The 13,649-nt window shown below is 45.9% G+C and overlaps 1 protein-coding gene across 1 annotated transcript; it reads right to left on the reverse strand.

Moving 5' to 3' along the window:
- Positions 1 to 719: 719 nt before the first annotated feature.
- On the reverse strand, positions 720 to 13,407 carry ZDHHC22 (zinc finger DHHC-type palmitoyltransferase 22). The gene is made up of 2 exons (XM_044437088.1): positions 12,852 to 13,407; positions 720 to 979 (listed from the first exon to the last, which is right to left on the reverse strand). The coding sequence occupies exons 1-2, from the start codon at positions 13,405 to 13,407 to the stop codon at positions 720 to 722; spliced, it is 816 nt and encodes a 271-aa protein (XP_044293023.1).
- Positions 13,408 to 13,649: the final 242 nt, after the last annotated feature.

Genomic DNA, 13,649 nt, shown 5'->3' on the forward strand with positions numbered 1-13,649 from the left:
TCCTGCCCCACTGCCAGCTCTCCTTGTCCCCTTTGCCCTCAGTGTGTTCAACCCAGACGCTCTTGCTCATCAGTCCCAGGGCCCCAGGCAGCCCTCTGAGGCAGGGATCAGGGTGAGAGGCTGAAAAGCCCCCTAAGTGAACAGGCCACACGGCCAGTTGATGAACTGCTCTTCCTGCAACATGGAATGGAGACAGGAATGCGGCTCCCCCCACCCCACCCCCCGTGCTTCATCGCAGCAGTGTTCAGACAAACCCAGTCCACCTCCCTTGCACGGCCAAGCACTTCGCTGACCACTGACCACTGTTCCTGTGAAACTGGAGCTTTTCTATATTGGGGCCAGTCTAAACTGCTAAAAGCTTCAGCTAGCACATTTGGGCAAATCGCACAGGAAGCCTACGCTGTGCTTATTTCCAGCTCACAACCACAAGGCGGAGGGTGCAGCCACTGTTCCTACTGTGCATTAAGCATGAGAGGTGAAGGGAAGAAGGCTGCGGGGGAGGGGGGAGGCGAATATCATGAGCAAATGATCCAAGGGAAGGCTCAGATTCATGCCAGGGATGAACAAGGCAGGGATTTCTGCCCTAGCTTTATCCAACTCATGGTCCACGTCCTTCCCCTCCCCTCTTTGTCTACCAAGTGGTGCAGTCCATTACCAAACGTGTGTGTGTGCGTGCACAGGGGCTCTCTGCACACACCCCATGTCTGCAGGAGGAGGTGTCACTTCTGCCGGTGATAGTCACTTCCTACATTGAGCACGGGAATGAGAAGTCCCAGCAGCCACCGCTTGCCAAAGACCTCCTCGAGGTTCTTCTTCCAGGGCCGGGCTTGGGCAGCCATCCCCTTCCGCACCTGGTACCGCGTTTGCCCCCGCACGATCAGCAGCACTTGGTGGCAGCAGAAGCCGGCGCAGGCGAGTCCGATTCCCAGCCAGAGGTACAGCATGAGGATGACAAACATTTCTGAGCCAAGAAGAGCTCCTGCAGAGCCACAGCAAGGGAGGGAGGAGAAAGCGAGGGAGAAAAGGGAATTCCATGAGTCTCCTCACACATTCACACAGCACACGTCCGGGAGCGGCTGGTCGGTCGCTGGAAGCAGAGGCCTCTGCACACAGGACCCTTTCACTCGGGAGTGTTGAGCCTCTCCCAGCCCGAGGAGCCGCTCAGCTGGGGATGTTCTTGGGGACTGCATTCCAGTGGGGTCACAGCCAAAGGCCTATAAATCTCCTAAATAAATAAAATAAATAAACAGAGGGTGGGGCCAAAGGCAAAAGGGGCAGGGCCAAAGTACCCAAAAAGTCCAGTAGAGTAAAGTGCTTTAAGCTCTTACTGAGAGTTGGAGGGGTATTTTAGGAGGAGAACCTTAACCTTTCAGAACGGTGGCATGGGGGGATGCGCAAAAGCTTGGAAACCACCAAGGAAATGAGATACCTGCAGAACCCTGGAAGGCTGGATTAGGACCTCCGGTCCATGTGGGAGCAAATTTCACCTGCTTTTCATTTCGACACTTTCTGTGCTTCCAGATCCATTGAATGCAGACATATGGATACATTTGAAATAGAGCATTGAAACTCAGGTCCATGGTACAAAAACCCAGCCCACCACCATTCCATGTCAGTCATCTAGATCAGGCTCTGAAATACCACCTGTACCACTGACAGGCCCTAAAGTAACGCAAGCTTATTCCCAACCCTGGGAATGAGGTGTCCTATGCTATCGTTTGATACGTATACTCCGAATACAAAGATTACTGTGAATGGCACTTCTATGAAACACAATAAATTCTTAACCGCAGTATGTGCAATGTACTTTGTCACAGGAGTACAATTCCAATCATCCCCAGACAACGCGGGGTTGGAGGGAAGTAGCTTTGGAAGGCTGCACCAGAGGAGTTGCCATGCCTCTGGTAAGATGTTGGTTAGAGATTCTGGACTCCAGCTCTTTTGCACCTGGCACCCCCAGGATGATGTTGCAGCTATTTTAGAGAAAAGTCCTCTCTTTGAAGTCTATCAAAGGATAACCTTCTATTTGTAGGTGTCCTCCATCTGAGTCCAAGTCCAGTTTAATGGAGAAGGCCAGAGAAGAGGAGGGGTCTTGAAACTGCCACCTGGGTGGGAGACCGAACATCCAGCACACAGGCCATGAAGCTATGGTCTCCCCTGCCAGAGGAGATGGACTCACTGCTGTTATGTACCCTTGAGTCATCTCTGATTTACGGTGATCCAATGAGAGAATGCCCTCCAAAATGTTCTGTCCTTGATGGCCCTGCTTAGTTCTTGTAAACTCAAGGCTATGCCTTTCTTTCTGGAATTTATCCATCTTATAGCTGGCCTTCCTCTCCTTCTTCTGCCTTTAATTTTCTCTAGCATTATTGCCGTCACCCCTGAGCCTTGCTTTCTCACAGCCAATGTGTCCAAAGCACAACCACTTCTGTTTCACCCTTTTTGCTTCCAGAGAAAGTCCTGCTTTGATTTGATGTAGGACTCGCTTGTTCATCCTTCTCCTGGTCCAGGGTATTGACAGAGCTCTCCTCCAGCTCTACTGCATTTCCGTTTCAATTACTGTATGACTTTTAAATTCATACCCACCTATACCTGTACTTGAGCCTGTAACTATTAGCATATGCACATTTCCTGCAAATATACATCCCTATTCATTCATGCCCTTTTGGAGCAGCGGGAGATGCATAAAGGGCATGCAAATAACCACAATTTTATGGCCTTCTGAAATCATCTGGGAAGTCATAAAATTATTCAGAGACCCAGACCTGAGGTCCTGCTCTCTCAGACTTGGAACTCTGAAGGCTAAGCCCCTACCTGCCCACCTGCAGCCCCTGTGCAAGGAACTACACCAACTGCCACCTCCAGGTGGCAACTTGGTCCTGCAGATGCAGAAAAGGGGAGGGCTGGGGCAGAAAGGAGGCTGAGGCCAAGGACTTAATGCTGATTTCTACCAGCATCCCAGCCTCTTTCCTTCCCACTCCCTCGTGGAAGGCATGGCGGCAGCAGATGGGTATCACCACTACCACGTTTTGTTCCAGGAACAGGAGACACATAAGCCTCCGAGGTCACAGGCTTACGAGCATCGAGGAGATGGGGCATAGGACTGTGCCCCAAAGGGCATGATAGAAGATGCATAATGTACTACTAAAAACCTTTTGAATCTCCAGAAAGAATTTAAATTGGAACACGTCAGTATATGACTTGGGGCAGGGAGCTCCATCCCATTTGAAGTAATAAGAAAGCAGGAGGCTTTCAGTGTTACTGCATTTAATTTCGTTCTTTGGGATTCAGCTGTCTTGTCAGATATGCCAAACTCTTGACAGTTTGGGGCTGAGATATTAATTCCAACTAGCATGTGGGCTAGTCGAGAGAATACTGCCAGGACAGGGTCTAAAGGCATCTGGCACATAATCCTGAACCACAGCTAAGGGAAAATAGACTTTTGCAGTCTGCTCTGACTGTCGAAATGTTCCCTGGCTCCACCTTCACAGGAGCTTATATTCTCTGCATTTCCAAGCACTACCCTCGTTAGCACGGCTGTTACAACCCTAACATGTTGGGCTGGCTACACACAGCCTTCCACTACTTCTACTTCTATTTCTCCTTGAGTTTTAGTTACTGCACACAGAGTAACTAAATTTTAGGTACTGCACTCTTCTCCCATACCGTTTGATCTCTTCTTACAGCCTCCAGGTCTCTCAGGATGCTGCACTGCTGATCTGAGGGCTAAAAAACGCTATTAAGATCTGGATCTAGCCATGACACCTCGCCACCCCCCACACCATCTGTGCTCTAGAGCAGTGTTTCTCAACTGCTGGTCCACGGACCGGCACCAGTCCGCTGGAATTTCCTGGTGGTCCGTGAAATTTTTTAGTTTTTAAATATAGTACCAGAAATGAAAATTTTCTAAAATAACCAGAAACTGAGCAGTAAAACTGCTAATAAAGGAATAAAATATTGAAATTAAGTGTAATTGAACACAACTTGCCAGGACTAGCACGGGGCCTCTTGTGCTCTCGGCTGCCGATTCCCCGCCTCTTCCCCAGCCAAGGAGGTTGGGAAGGGGAGAGGCAGCCCAGCCAGGAGCCACACCTGCCTGGTCCACCCTCGGGGCAGAGACCCAAAGACTGGCCCTTTCCCTTTCTCTGCTGAGTTTACTGCTGGGAAGGGAAAGGCAGAGATGGGATTGTGCTGAGAGCATTTTATCGGCCGGGCTATGCTTGTGTGTATGGGGGCTTGAGGGGGTGGGGTTTGTTCTCTTTCATTATTTCATATTATGAATATTATTGTATTAAGTAACTTTGATTTTGTATAGCTCTGCTGTTGATATTGTATTTGGATCTGAATTTGCTATGAGCACAGTATTGCATTTATATTGATTTTGTATTTTGCTAATGTAAATTTTTTATCAAGTATTCTAGAAATAAGCAACAGCAGATTCCATAGTAGCCTTATTTGAATTACATATTGCTCTCTAAAAATTTCAGTTGTATTCGATTGCATTTAATTTCAATATTTGATTCTTTTATTAGCATTTTTACTGCTCAGTTCCTGGCCATTTTAGAAAATTTTCACTTTTGGCACTATATTTATAACTAATAACAAAACACTATGTTATGTATATAATGCTTTTTATTTCTGCCTCAGCAGTCCCCAAAATAATTTTTTCTGGTCTGCAACTGTAAAAAGGTTGAAAACTGCTGCTCTAGACTAGGCGTTAGGGTTGCAATCTGAATCAGGGCCCTGAACCTACTCTAGAGTAACAATGGGAGCCTTGTAGCTGCTAAAGGTAGATTTAAAGTAATACCTGTTTTGTCACTGAAAATTGTGTTCTCCTACAAAGAGATTTGCAGGTGTGGTTCCAATCTAGAAAGGATAAATCAGAGCTTATCACAAAATTTGAGCCCATCCAAATAGGCTTGAATTGGATAATGGATTTGTCTCAGTATATTAATTTAGGCACAGTCTAGTGCCCCCTCACCTTTGATGCACAAAAGCCTCTGAACTCTGTGAGTTCCAGGTCTAAAATATCTTTTTCTAATGTTATTTTCCTGGCTGTTGATGGTTTGCCAGGCCATGATGAATCTTCATATTGTTTTGGCTTGTTTTAAAACATGTTTTGTTTCTACTCTTATTCTGCTGCTGTGAAAATTTGCAAAACACAGCAACTCACTCTGTGAACAAGCTACAGAGCGTAAGTAGTCCTGCGTGCCTAACAGACCATCAGCGTTGCTTTGGGTTATCTCCTTCCCCTGGCCCTCCAGCTGGTATCTGAGATACCCTCACAGCACAACTCATCTTCTCACCTCCCCATTGTTTCTTGCTACAACCCCCTTTCATGCCTGATTTTGTTTGCCTTTGCCAGAATTCGGTGCCTCCGCCAGAGACAGCTGCTCCGCCAAAGCCCAGGCGGCACTTCAGAGTAACTGTCAGTAGCTCCCTACCCTTGTTTTGTGGGGAGGCAACCATGTGCACATGTGTCTTGGTAATTCTTTGTATTTATTGGCCTGTTCGAGTTGCACAGATACACACTCACAGCTGTCAGAAAATAGTCTTGCTTGGTCTATTACCTTGTTAGTTACCATGGTCAAATGCTAATAGGGCAGGCAGACAATGCATATAGATTACATTGAGAACATTCGATAGCTCTCAGTTCCCTCGCTGTCAGCTGGAACATACCAACAAACAGGAAATAAACCACAAAGGTTAGTTCACCCAAAAAGTGTGGTCTGTAGATCTCCCTCTTTGCAAGGTGATTAAATGTTGCACTGGCATTTCTGAGTGCTACCCACCTTTGGACACTGCCTGCGCCTCCAGCAAAACCAGAAGGGGTTTTTAAGGGTACCCATGTTTTTCAACTCCCTTTTGAGGTACTTCCTGCAGTTCCTTAACAGCTGTGAGTGGGGGCACATAGGATGGGTCCCTATTTTCATGATCCTGTTCCTGCTCTATTTTTAAGTGCCTAGGAAAATTTCCCTTTTTACTTTCTTACAGGGAAATATATGTAGCTCTTATGTATGAGAAATAAATAGAAGGGAAATTTCACTGTATGGAATTATGTTTTCACACAAACCTATGTGTGAAAACATAGGTTTCATACATTGAAGCAATCCAGAACTTTGTTTTTTGGGTGCCCGGGACTAAAGGGCTTCTTGGGTGTAGGAAACCTGGTGGATTGGATTAACTATTGATGCTGGCTCTGAAGAGCAGGCTATGTAAGGTCTCAGTTTCAGTTTATTCAGCGTGGAACAACACAGGCCCTATGTCCTGCAACTATCTTGTTCCAGATGCATGCTTAGAACTTTGTCTTCTGACATTTCTTCAAATAAGGGATGCCTTAAAAGGACACGTGATCACCCACGGATTGCCAGATCCAGAACAGTCTTGGATTCGAGAACTGCCAACATTTCCTTAGAGTAGTTTGCAAAGGATCCTTTCCTGTGCCCCCACCAACTGAAGCTCCACAAGGAAAGAATCACAGTGCTTCACTAGATGATCTCCAGTGTGAGCCAGTGGGGCATGGTGGTTAAGCGCGTGAGTCTGGGACTCGGCCAGTCCAAGTTCTAGTCCCTGCTCAGCCATAGAGCCAAGTGTCTGACTTTGGGCCAGTCACAGACTTTTGGCCTAACCTATCTCACAGGGTTTTTGTTGTAGGAATAAGACTGAAATCAGAAGGAGGTGAATGATGGAAGCTGCCTTGAGTTCTTCATAAAAGAAAAAGGTGGGATATAAATCGAATGAATGAATAAATTTCTTAAAATAGGGAAATCTATGGGGGTTGGGGAAAGAGTTCTTAAAGCATTATGGTCTTCATAAGCCATTAGGAAAGCCTTCTACAACAGGTGCCCCGCAGACATCTTGGACTGCAATTCTGACCAGCCCCAGCAAGCATGACCGAGGGTAAGAGATGATAGAAGCTGCAGTCTCACATCTGGAAAGCACCAGGTGAGGAACGCTGCATTAAGAGTTTTAAAGTTAAGGACCAACTCCAGAAATTGTGTGTGGAATTGGACCTGCAGCTGGTACAATAAGAGAGCGCTTCCCTTACTGTGGTAATGAGGGAGATCCTGTTGCATGTCTGCTTTCCTGCTACTATGTCAGTTGGAGCCAGTTATGTCTAAAGCAGAGACAAAATTTTGCCTTTTGTTCTTCTAAAGCCTGACTGAGATGGCTCTCCCACTGAGGACCCTTACAATTTGGTTTCTTTGGGCCCTGAACCATGTGCTTCACTACCAGGATATCAGACAGCTTAACAAGTGTGCTTCACCTTCATTCCCATGAAGCTGCACAGCAAGAGAGCCTGTTTCCACAGTTCCTAGTTTCCATGTTGGGGCTTTTGCCAGGAAAAGTTAGGAAAATGTCATCTGACATTGACAGAGCTAAATTATCATGCTTTCACAAATCAACAAAAGCAAGAGTACCTCCATGAGCCAGCCTGTAAGTAGTTACTGTTTGCTGATAATGCCCAAACCATTGCAAACATTACTCCAAATTTCTGTTGTCCTGCTTCAGAAAGCCTAAGCATGTCATGGGCTATCTCTGCACTGGGGAACAAGTTTTGACTCCTGCACAATTGCGCAACTTTGCATTGCCTTTTCAATGGTACTGCAAATCTAAGACTTCCTCTCTTCCTAAGTCCTCTCATCCCATTTGTCTGTTATTCTACCTTCATCCTTTACTTAAGCCCTAAACTAAGTTAGGCTAATCTGGAGATGCTGATGGAACAACAGGAGTACCATGCATTTTGCCAAGGAGGCAGGATGAGATTTTGATTTCTAGCTGCTTCTCGCTATGGTTTTCATAGGACTAAGATATCAGTGCCTTAGGAATGGCATTCCAAGCTTTTCGCACTGGGACGTGTGGCAGAGGAGCTGGGAAACCAGCAAAGGAATGGTCTTTGACCTTCTGAAGAACATGGAAGGCTAGTTTTGGCCCCAGGTGGGGGGATTTTGTCCATGGGCCAGAGCAGCTACACCTCAACTTAGGAAAATGATGTTCAAGCTTGCTATACAAGGTGTTTATATAACTGGAGATAAATATTGGACAAGAATCTTAGCTAGTGGTATGTACATAACTTCAGTGACTCATTCAACTACAGTTCAAATTCATTTACCCGCATAGCCCAAGAAGCATCACAAGCCTCTGAATAATTATTCATCATCATAAAGAGAGATGCATTTACCTGAAGTCGCATTGCTACAGGGCTACACAGAAAACACATACAGAAATATGTCAGGGGATAAATGAAACAGAGTAGCATAGATAAAATAGATAGAAATGCTAGAGGGTTTACTCCCCTATTTAGTGCTTGGAGCCACTGCAAGAGGGTTCTGTGATGCTACTCATGGTACTTATTATAACCATTAAACACAGCATAAGGAATTCCTTCAGGGTTTTCTAAAGGACCTTTTGAAATTTTCTATATGTCATCTTGAAGAGGATATTGCCAAGAGGATGTCAATAGGGAAGGTCAGTTATTTGCATCCAAGGTTCTGTCTATAAAAAGCCACTGAAGACAATATTACTAAGTACATAAGAAGAGGGTCACACTTTTCTGCCTTGATAGGCCATGCTATGGGTGTGGGCTAGATCCCGGAGTTCTTGTTGAAAGACCTACAAGTGGTCCTTTAGCTCCCGTTACCCACCTAGGAAGGCTGGAGGGTGTGCATAAGAACACAGCAAGAGCTCTGCTTCAGACCAGCTTCCATCTAAGCCAGTGTCCTGTTTCTAACAGTGGCCAACTTACAAATCGTGGGGAGCCTACAAACTGGGTGAAAGCAACAGTCCTTCCCTATTGTTTGTCAGCTGCCCATCTGGCATTCGGGAGGTATATTGTCTCTAAATGCAAACATTCTTTTCAGTTAGCAAGGCTTCATAAATATTGATAGCCTTATTTCCATGTACGCTGAATTTTTAAACGCCATTTAAGTGACAGTGGCTTCCTTAAAATAACAGTATTTTGTATGTAGAAGCTCTTCTGCTTTTACCTGCCCTGAGTCTGCTTCTGGTCCATTTCATCAGGTGTCCCTGATGTCCTAAGGGACACTGGAGAAAGAGCTGCACAGTCATGGGCAGGGGAAGAAGTCAGTGGGGTCTGGGGTGGTTTCAAAGCTACCTCTGCTGTGCAGCCTGCCAGCTTTGGGTGCCAGGCTAAACAAGCAAATCACACAGTGCATAACTGGTGTGACAGTTATGGCTCCTTTCTCCCTGTAATCACATGAACCCAGGCAACATCTCTATCACCACTTCTGGTGAGGCATGGCAGCTTATAATAGTGTGAGGAGATTCTTGCAGCTGATTATCCCAAGATTCTCCTGGAAGAAAAGGCATTAAAGGGATCCACCCATCCTTGCTTTCTAAATGTGGAGTCATCCTTCCATCCTTGTCAGTTCCACTTGTTTTGCAAGGCTTTGTGAACACTAAACCACAAAAGACAGACCGGGCTTCTTCAGGAACTGAAGGGCAGGCATACATAATTTTCTACTGCAAGGCAGGTTTGAAAAGTGAGCAGAGAATCTGGAGACAACTATTAATTGGAAGCCTTTGTTACCTTTTGTTGCTCTCAACACTCAGGCTCTGGTGGGAGATATGCAGAGACATTTTCCCAGGAAAGCCTGCGAATTTCATTTTGGGGCCACATTCCTAATGCTTGCCAGTGCTGATTTCTCTGTTTCTTCTTCCAGTACAAATCTCCCCTAAGCCACTGACTTAAACTATATGTATATATATTTGGCTCCCTAATCTGCTCCTTGAGGTAAGCAAATAAACAGCTAAAATTGTCATTTTGATGATTCATTCTGAGCAAAGTTTGTAAAGCTGGAGGTTGAGATTGGCTGCACAGTTCCCCCACATTTTAGCACCTGGATTTATTTTTCTTCCAGATAGGCATAAGGTGATTTCACGACTGTTGTTGTGAGCAATCCTGTCCGAAGTGCTGAGTCATGATCATGAAGTTTCTGCAGACTGATCCACTCCAGGCTACCCAGCCAGGAACCCTTGGGCCCATAGCCATCACCAGTCAGCTGAGGTAGCCTATTCTGTGATGTATGCACCAGTGTGAAATGAAGCAGCCCCATCTCTTTCCGCCACAAGCAATATCTTCTCTGTCTCAAATATGTGGGAGAAGCTGCCTCAGGGGAAGAGCCTACAGCCACTCAGTCATAGAAGAATTTTGCTCTCTTCGCTTTTCCTAGGCTTGTCATGTTTTCAGACCCTTGGGGAAGATACATCATTGTCTTCCAATCATGCAAGTAAGTTTGTTCAGATTCAAAATTAACAGTGAGAGTTCCCATAATGAGACGAATATCCAGGCAGCTGGGACACTCCAGCGGCATGGATTAGCTCATGGGTGGGGGACCTGGTGCCCTCCACTTGTTTTGGAACACATTTCCCATAACCCCGATCATTAGCCAAACTGGCTGCTTCTTATGGAAATTGTAGTCTGACACATCCGCAGGGCACTTGCACCTAGTTTAACTTGCAAGAGAGATGACGAAGAATGGACTACCGAATTAAGGCATCATAGCCAAGATCCCTGATGGAATGACCTTTGCAATTCCTCTTTCTCTCCACTTCATAATGCTGAGCAGAATCCAGGCTGCAAGCTTAAGAAACTGATCCAGCACTTATTAAAACAACAAGAACATAACATTAACAAGATCTCCCACCTCTGCTTTACAATAAGAAAAATAAAAACTCTTAATGAATATAGGCAAGGGTCACCTAGTCCACTGATAATCTCAGAACAAATATATCACCTGTAATGTTTTCTTAATCCTTCCTACAGCACACAATGCTAGCAGCCATAAATAGATTTTTTTCTCCCAAGCAGCCTTGTGAGACTTTAGTCAATAAACCAAGAAAACACAATGCATTCAGAGAACAAGGCTGTTGCGTGAGAAAAATCTTATTTTATGCAATCAGTTCCAGAATGGAACTCTGGATGTGTGTTACATGTCTGTTGTTTGGTCTTTGAAATTTGACACAGAAAGCTATGATGGGAGAAATTTGAAAATATGGGGAGGAAAAACCAGAAACTGGGCCCAGGCAGAGTGGTTTAGATGGGTGATGGAAAAGAAGAGAAAGTTCAATAAGTATGGAGAGCAAAAGAGAACACAGCATGATGATAAAGCCAAGCGTTTGACTTTCCTTCGGACTGCTTCCAGGTGCAGCTCTCAGGACACCATTGCCCTGCTCTGAATTGAATGGGGGCTCCAGGCCATGCAGCCTTCACCTGTAGTCCTCCCAGGCTTCCCCATCACTTCTTCCATCCCTTTCCTCACTGCAGAAAACCCATTCAAGAGAAAAAGATGGATTTGCCACACGATGCTTTCTTGATTTTTCACACTAGACGTCCTCCATCTGCAAGCACCCTCAACCAGCAGCGCACTTTGCTCCGATGTGCCAATATTAATTTCAGGTCTTCCCTCCCTCTGCTAGGAAGTGCTTGCACCATAATCCTATGAACGTTTACACTGGAGTAAGTCCCAATAAATTTTGTTGTACTTCCTGCATAGCCCAACCGGGTTTATAATCACCAGCTAAGGGCACAATCCTATGCATATGTTGATAGGAGAAGATCCTTCATGTTTCCCTGTCAAAATATGCATAGAATTGCACCTTAAATGAAGTTCAACACCACTGCTTTCTCACCCTAATTTTCTTCCTACTCCCTGTACCTGTCCCAGAAAAAGGCATGATGGTTGGCATAGAAGGGACAAAAGCCCAGATGGCCAGTACCCTTTGACAGCAACAAAACCAAGCCAGGTTGCTTTTCCATCCGAGGCAGAAAATACCCCGAGCATCTCTCTCCTTCCCTGGCAATGACAACCAATTCAATAACCAATGATTTGCTCCCCTTTCAAGGCCCCCAGGCTAGGTTGTCCAAGGCAGCCTCCTCACATTCCTTAATGGTAGGACTAGACCCAGGAGAAAGTGTCACACTGGATAACACATCTTCTTTGCAAGCCATTCCATCAGCCCTCCAGTAGCTTCACACAATAATGAACCTCTCCTGCTCTCTTTTAATGTCTGCTTGGAAGGTTTAGTGCACAAGATGCATTGCTTGCTTCTCACTGACTCACCCTTTGGTGTACCGTTGGGTGCCTTACTTAGAATCTGATCAATTATACATAGGCAGCATAGGCCTCAACTTGGAGTAGCCCCTAGCCAGTGCTTCAGGCTTGGCATCCTAGGAATGTAGGGAGCCCAGTAGCCTCTTTCTATTGTTCGCTATGTGAAGAAGCTCTTTTGTCTGTCCTAAATCTCCGGCCACCCTGCCTCATGAGACAATCCTGGGTTCCGGAAGTGTGAGAGAGGAAAAGTTTTATCCACTTTGTCCACCTCACGCATGATTTTATGCATCTCTAACTTACATGTTCTAAGCTTTCCTCCTGGGAGACTCACTCCAGCCCAATCATTTTGGTTATTGTAATCTGTGAAGGCTATTAAAATAAACGGATAATTCAGAGAGTCTTTTGGCTATTGGGCAGTATAGAAATGAAATGAAATGAACAAACTTAGGAGCCTGGATAGCAATATGAAGGCCTAAGGGGAAAATCTCCCCCCTCCAAAAAAAAAAAAAAAAGGAACTCACATCTCATTTTTCCTCCCTTTTTCCAAATTGCTCTGAAAATTGGAATAGAGACAGATTTCCTCCCCCAATATTTTTCATGCCCCACCTGGTTTTGAATTCACACCCACATATATACATTCAGATTCTCACACTCCACAACTAGGAATTCTGACTGGAGGAGGAGAACTTCTGGAAAAAGAAAACTTACAACAGAAGAACTGGTTGGGAAGAAGGAAAGGGATTGAAATACTCCTTCTGTAAGATGGAAGATACTTACCTGAGAAGAACTGGCTGATAGAGCGAGGCAGAAGGGTAAGGAAAGCCAGTGGATTAGCAAAGGAGGTGGAGAGCACAGCAGAAATATAAGCCACCCCAGTGACCAGGGAATCCAGGCAAGCCAAGGAGGTGTATAGACAGAACATAATGAAGTTCCGCATGTTCCTGTTCCCTATACAGTTCCCTGTGAAGAAACAGTGGTGGTCATGCCTTTGGGTGACCCTGGCACACAGTCTACAGAAGTGGGTGCCTGGCACGGCTGAGTCTAGGGAGGAATGGCTTCCATCCAACCAGTCAGCTCCTCTGGCCAGGTCCACGCTTTTGCCCAAGTCCTCTGGGGAGTTCTGAATCACCAGGATGTAGTTGCCCAGTGCATTGGCTGAGAGGAAGAGGAAGAGGACCCCATGCAGCAGGGCAGACGAGAAAAGTGGGGTGGCACCGGAAGGGTCTTGGAGCATGCTAGGGATGAAGAGGAAGAGCTGGAGGGCGAAGGTCACCAAAGAGATGCACAGGAAGTAGGCAGGAGCAACCACATTGAGAAACCTGAGAACTAGCATGGTGCAGGTGGCATTCCTGCAGGACAGACAGAGAAAAGAGAGCAAGCATCACCATCCCCCTGCACACCAGGGGTCGTCACTTCCCTCTCCCCCCTGCTGCTGGAAAGTACCCTCCCCACCACAGCTCCTGGCCCTCCCGCACCTTTCATCCAGCCAGCTCCTTTGGCGCCACTGTCCCACTGCAGTCCTCACCATCCCCACCCTTCACTCCCTAGCTCGGCCATTTATTTATTTATCTAGAG

The sequence above is a fragment of the Varanus komodoensis genome, unplaced genomic scaffold (assembly GCF_004798865.1).
Source record: "Varanus komodoensis strain SLA01 unplaced genomic scaffold, ASM479886v1 scaffold3, whole genome shotgun sequence".
NCBI lineage: Eukaryota > Metazoa > Chordata > Lepidosauria > Squamata > Varanidae > Varanus > Varanus komodoensis.